Source organism: Alnus glutinosa, chromosome 4, assembly GCF_958979055.1.
Source record: "Alnus glutinosa chromosome 4, dhAlnGlut1.1, whole genome shotgun sequence".
Taxonomy (NCBI): domain Eukaryota; kingdom Viridiplantae; phylum Streptophyta; class Magnoliopsida; order Fagales; family Betulaceae; genus Alnus; species Alnus glutinosa.
The window spans coordinates 35,580,575-35,587,222 of NC_084889.1; the positions used below are offsets into that span (position 1 = coordinate 35,580,575).

General features: G+C 37.1%; 1 protein-coding gene across 2 annotated transcripts; it reads left to right on the forward strand.

Annotated features, from left to right (window-relative positions):
* The first annotated feature begins 2,355 nt into the window (after window positions 1-2,355).
* Window positions 2,356-6,645, forward strand: LOC133867053 (eukaryotic translation initiation factor 6-2). 2 transcript variants are annotated; one of them, XM_062303728.1, is made up of 8 exons: window positions 2,356-2,503; window positions 2,833-2,879; window positions 3,301-3,397; window positions 3,584-3,669; window positions 3,868-3,912; window positions 4,800-4,930; window positions 5,960-6,070; window positions 6,155-6,645. In XM_062303728.1, exons 2-8 carry the CDS (start codon window positions 2,870-2,872, stop codon window positions 6,410-6,412), a joined length of 738 nt encoding a protein of 245 aa, XP_062159712.1. In that variant the 5' UTR covers window positions 2,356-2,503; window positions 2,833-2,869; the 3' UTR covers window positions 6,413-6,645. The 2 variants fall into 2 exon arrangements, with proteins under 2 accessions (XP_062159712.1, XP_062159713.1); XM_062303729.1 differs by having other exon boundaries at window positions 2,502-2,650.
* Window positions 6,646-6,648: the final 3 nt, after the last annotated feature.

Sequence of the window (6,648 nt, forward strand, 5' to 3'; positions counted from 1 at the left end):
TACCCCTGTCCGTCAAACCAGCACAAAAAACAAGACTCTTGTCAGGGTTAGTTTTCAAACCCTTATACTTAGATGAGTCTTTTATACTTAGAAGAAGGAAAAATTTCACATATTCCCTTCAAACTATCACACAAATGATAATGTCTCCCCTAACTTTAATTGAGACAATGTCCCTTCCAAATTATTAAAAAGTTGTAAATGTCCATTTCAAAGTAAGTAAAAATATCCCTATAAAATTTGAAAAAAAACAACTAAAAATACATATATAAAAAAATAAAAATTAAATAACAAACCCAAATAATAATATATGAATTTGGGTACAAATTTGCGAGCTTCAAAGAGAATTTTGGGTTCAATCAATCTAAACTAGCAAAAACCATAGAAATACAAGAGGGCAAAAAAGTGTGCATGAGAATATCACTCGAAGAGATGAGGAGCAACCGATGGTGAGCAGAGACTGGGTGCGTGTAGGATAGGCGTATATCTATATGTGATCAAAGGAGAACGAATGAATGTGAAGAGATGGCTTATGGATGGAATAAAGGTCGTTAATGGTTGGTGCCGTTAAAACCTCATGGCCTAACGATAAAAAAGAAAAGAAAAAATTGGCCAAAGGGGTGGCGTTCACTGTTATGGGTCAGTTGTCTCACTTGTATGGGTCTGTAAGGGATACTATTAGGAGGTAGATGGAAGCTACGTGGGAAGGGGAAGAAGGCGTGTCAGCAACAGATGGCTCATCAGTTACAGGTGGAAGCTTTTAGAGCAACTACCCATTCTTACGTTACTATCTTTGTTAATTTACATTTGTGTCCTTAAGGATATGCGTTTTATGCAAATCAACATGCGTTTAATAAGCATATTTTCTATTGTGTTTTTTTTAGTAAAAGAAGTCGTTTTAGGAGAGAGGGAACAGTCTCTGAATAGAAGGTAGAGCAGACTTGAGAATATATTGTAATCGTTACCTTTAGGAGAACTTGAGCCTCTCGAAGAGTTTTGCATTTCAATACTAGTATCATTTAGCCATTACACTTTTTCACACAAAAAACCTTTTACATTTGGTATCAGAGCCTACGATCCTTCATCCTTTGCTACCAAAATCTTCTCATTTTCCAAAAAAAAAAAAAAAATCTCACAATGGCCGAACGTACCCGTTTGTTTCAACTCTCTGAATCTATGAAAAGTGTTAGGATGCTATCCTCCAGAAACAAGCCCATAATACCTCCTTTCAGCAGTAGTTAACTAACGTTTCGGAGATACTCAGAACATTGTTGGCTACTCAAACTCGGCCACCACCGGAAATGCCTCCTTTTGCAGATGCGCCTCCCTATTAGCTTCCTTTTGCTCTTGGATGTGATGAACGCCAAATCCATGAACATGATGGACGTGATGACCGTCGCTAAGACAAAGATTATCGTATGGCATTTAACAACGAAGGCTGGGACCATCGAGACGATTGGCGATTCCAGTTTGACGATGAACACCAAGATCCTACTCGGGGGGACATAATGATCCAAACCCGCCCCCTGCGGTTGGATTTCCCTCGGTTTGGTGGTGAGAACCAATCCAACTGGACATACAAGGTTAATCAATTCTTTGATTACTACCAAACCCCTCTCTATCAACGTATCCGAATGGCTTCCTTTCACATGGAAGGAGAGGCACTTATCTGGTTTCAAGATGCGAATGAATCCAGGCAGTTTTCGACGTGGGATGCCTTTGTCCAGGCTCTTCTTATCCGTTTTGGTTCGGCTTATGACAACCCAATGGAGGCTTTGATATGGCTGCGTCAATCGTCTTCGGTGGCTGAGTATACCACTCAATTTGAGGCTCTCTCGAATCGTTTGCACGGAATTTTTGAGAATAATCGGTTGAGCTGTTTTTTAACCGAATTGCCTATATAAACAGTCTCTAAATAGAAGGTAGAGCAGACTTGAAGATATATTGTAATCGTTACCTTTAGGAGATTTTGAGCCTCTCGAAGAGCTCTACATTTCAACACCAGTATCATTCAGCATTTTATCATCTTTTTCAATCCATTTCCAGCCATGACACTTCTTCATACAGAAAACCCCTTACATTCACCCATTGGATATATTTTTTTGAAATTAATTTTTAGTTGTAGTTTTTAATTTTATTAAGTGTATTTTTGTCACTGGGATAGACATAGACAACTTTTTGGTAGTTTAGGGAGACATTGTCGCAATTGAAAGTTTGGGGAGAACATTTTCAATAGGGTGGTAGTAGGCATGTACAAACGGAACGGTTATAACGGTTATGTAATCACTAACCGCTTATAACCGCGTAACCTTTTTTTCAAGGTAGATATAAATGATAGCTAACCATCTTATAATTATGTAATTACCAACCGGCATCGTTTTGGTATTAGGGTCTCTCAATCTCTCATTCGAGTGATTCTTACTCTGCTCAGCGGCTGCGCCACAAGTCAACACCGAACCAGTGAACCCTCTCAAGTTGCCGCTGCGTGTAGCCGTGTATCTCTCAGGTTTTCTTCAATCTTTGCTTTCCGTGTATCTTCTCTCTCTCGTCTCTGCTTTCCTTCATAATATAATAGAGCACAAAAGCCGGATCTGGCAGCAACTCCCCCAGCAAGTAAATCCATTTCAGTTTCCATCTTCCACACTCACACAAGGCAAAGACCCATTTCTTCCCACTCCTTCGTTAATTGCATCTTCTGAAATTTTGTGAATGAGCTTTTTGATATTCGGGAGCAGAGACAAATGAAACCTACCATGTAAACCTAATGCTACGTCGGTCATTGTAGTTTTGATGGTCCTCGATCTTACGTATTTTTCTTAATTGTTTTTATTGTAGATAAAATTTTGGCAAATTTCTGATTTGAAGTTTTATCATGGCGACGAGTAAGTTTTTCTGTTCTTCTTTTCTGCTATTCATGGAGAAAATTATTGAAATTTCTATTTGTATTATTCCCTATTTTTATCAAAGGTATTTGTTTTTAAAACATACTTGTTGTCTTTTATTTATTTAGTTATTTACAATTACCAGAGAGGATGAATTTAATTGAATTGAATACGGAAATACATACATACATACTGGACTTCAGTTTGAGAACTCGTGCGAGGTGGGCGTGTTCTCAAAACTCACCAATGCTTACTGTTTAGTTGCTATTGGTGGCTCCGAAAATTTCAATTTTTATTATTTACCATTTTTATCAAAGGTATTTGTTTTTTTAAAAAATACCTTTTGACTTTTATTTATTAATTTAGTTATTTACAATTACCAGAGAGATGATGAATTGAATACGTAAATACATACATACAGGACTTCAGTTTGAGAACTCGTGCGAGGTCGGCGTGTTCTCAAAGCTCACCAATGCTTACTGTTTAGTTGCTATTGGTGGTTCTGAAAATTTCTACAGGTTTCCTTTTCTCTCGGTTCTCTCTCTATAATTTATTTTTCTCTTTCCAATTTCTGCTTTGTTGTTTATATTATTGTTACTCTTACTCCTTTATTGATCTATTTATTCATTGTTGAATGAATTAAAATAAACTAATGTGGTTACAATGCAAATGCACGTCTTTTGTCTTTGCCTGTGCCTTTACAGTACGTTTGAGTCCGAGTTAGCAGATGCTATCCCTGTTGTTAAGACCTCCATTAGTGGTACTCGCATTATTGGACGCCTTTGTGCTGGTACTAATAACCCTTTTTCTTTCAACTCCATTATTTTTATACAGTATTCTTGGTTCTACAATTTTTCTTCTCTTTATTGTATTATTTCGCTGTTAGAAAAAGATAGATAGAGATATATATAGCTGCCTGCCTTCCCATATCATATTTCCTTTCATTCAGAAAACCTCATGCCACTTTACTTTCAATTGCCATTTGCAGGAAACAAAAATGGGCTTCTCGTGCCTCACACCACCACCGACCAAGGTTTGTATTCATTTTCATTTTCTGGACTGAGGCCTAATTTTTTTCTCATGTTTCAAATCATTATCGAAGTTGCTCCTGATTATTGGAAATGTTTGCCACATATCCATTGCTTCTGTTTGATTTGGCTTGAAGATGTGTTATATCAGCTTCTGATTTTGTGGAGGAAATGCTATTGGCCTTGATTTAAACTGAAAAAATGCGGAGTGTTTGATGGAGACTATTAAAATTAAAATTGGACGTTCTATGAAGTTTCTGAGGCTGTATAAGGTTTTTCTTGAGAGCAATTCTGTAACTTCGGCTGAAGGGAGAGGGAAATGCATAATATTATAACTTTAATTTATTCATGTACACTGGTGATGCTAATAAGAAGATGAAGTGGGCAATTAGCTTGTAATTTAGAAACATTTTCTTTTAAATTCATTAACAATGGGCAATTATGTTGTAACTCATTGTTACAATTACAATAATGGTGCTGTTCAATTCTTCAATTGTACATGGGAGACATGAGGAATGTTCTCCAACAGTTCATGTACTTCTTTAAGCTGCATGTTATCATATTTAATAATATCTTGGAATCTGCATGCTTGGTCCTTCAGTCTTGCAGTATTTTGAATATCTGTTGTTATACTCGATAGTGCCTTAAGTTTCAAATTTACTTGGGGCCAGCATAATTGATCCTTTCTCTTTTTATTAAGGAAAAAAAATAATTAGTAAAAAAAGAAGCTTTCTCATTTTTGCTTGTCTGCGTATTATAAATGCCAATGGAGGTGTGATTACTACTGATCTCATTGTATTTTTCTATATGCACGCAAATTAACGTTGTACATTTAATTTTATCTACTGACTGACTTACTTGAGGTCTGATTGTCTTGTGGCTATTGCTGCAGAACTTCAGCACTTGAGAAACAGTCTACCGGATCAAGTAGTTGTTCAGCGCATAGAGGAGAGACTTTCTGCTCTAGGAAATTGTATAGCGTGCAACGACCACGTTGCTCTCGCGCACACAGATCTTGACAGGGTATCATTGTCTTATATTTAGAGCTGATAATTTTGTAATCTCTGACTTACAAGCCCAATCTGAAAAAGAGGCTTTTTGACTGCATTCATTTCATGAACCTCTCCTCCCCCTCCCCCTCCCCCTTTTCTTCTCTTCATATGTTAATCTTCCTTGCCAAAGTGTTCTTAGAAATTTTGAGTAAGTGACCATAAATTATCTTTGCATAGACAACAAGGGCAGAATCCAACAGGGCCTTGTGAACCTTAGATACCCTTTGCTTTCCTTTGTTCTGTTTCTGACCAAATTATCTATTGAGATGTGCTTGGTTCTTAAATGACAATTATGGTAAATTTCTCTTAAAAACATACAGAATAGATAACATCAAAAGTTTACTGTAAACTGCGATTGGTTTTATTGCTTTCATTGGTTGTTATAAATCTGTGGAAATTTGAGGAGGTGATGCATAAGGTTACTTTGCAGAGGCACCAAAAGTAATTGGATAATACGAAAGAATATGCAGAGTTTAACGCTTAGATACATGTTTATTTTCCCTTGAAGTTACCCTAAAAGGTACATGAAGAACCTCTTAACAACGATTTGGTATAGAATCGTTTAGCATTCATTAGTTCGATGGTTGGATTTGGGATGTCATATCTTAGAATCTTTTAGCAGATATATTTTGGTTGGATGATTACCAAGGGTTTAGTAATGCGAGCTAGTGTCTTTTGTAATTGTAATGAAGCAAGCAGTCTCTGGGTATTTTAGTTTTCTTTGTGTAGTTTTTTTGTTTTGAAGCAAGCAATTCTGGGTATTGTAGTTTTTTGTGTGTGGTGTGATGATCTCTCTTCTGAGAACCACCGCTGGTGCACCATTCTTTCCACTAATTGAGTGATTGATAATCTTAATTAGTTAAATGGACAAAGAGAAGTGCGAACACTTAAATCTTCCTCCTTTTTTAGCCGGCACCATTACTTTCTCATTTGTCGAGTTTCAAAAAAGTTGGTAAATTATTTAGAATGTTCATAATGAATTTATTTTTTTTTTGCACAGGAAACCGAGGAGATGATTGCAGACGTTCTCGGAGTAGAAGTTTTTAGGCAGACAATTGCTGGTAATATTCTTGTGGGCAGCTACTGTGCCTTCTCTAACAGAGGTGGTTTGGTAAGTAAAAATGGCTCCCTTGAAAATGGTGTTTATTGAGGCATATTATGTACGCTTACTGTCTTTATCAAATACTTTTTGCAGGTCCATCCCCATACTTCCATTGAAGACTTGGATGAACTTTCAACACTTCTTCAGGTCCCTCTGGTGGCCGGGACTGTGAACCGTGGTAGTGAAGTGATAGCTGCTGGCATGACAGTGAACGATTGGACATCATTCTGTGGTTCGGATACCACAGCAACAGAACTCTCTGTCATTGAGAGCGTTTTCAAATTGAGGGAAGCCCAGCCTAGCTCCATTGTGGAGGAGATGAGGAAATCATTAATCGACAGCTACGTTTGAGTTGTGTTCTCAGCTTTCAGCCTAAGGACTGATGACAAATAGTTGCATAAAGTTGAAGAACATGTTAATTTCGACTTGTTTGGCAGTTACTTATATTATTCTGTTTTCCAGATGTTTAATACGTTGTTTCAATCAAGAAGCATGAATTTGGAAATAGGGTAACTTGTTGGTTTTGACATTGGAATTCTGTCAATGGTACCGAGGAATGCATTGAATCTGTTAATTAGACAAACGCC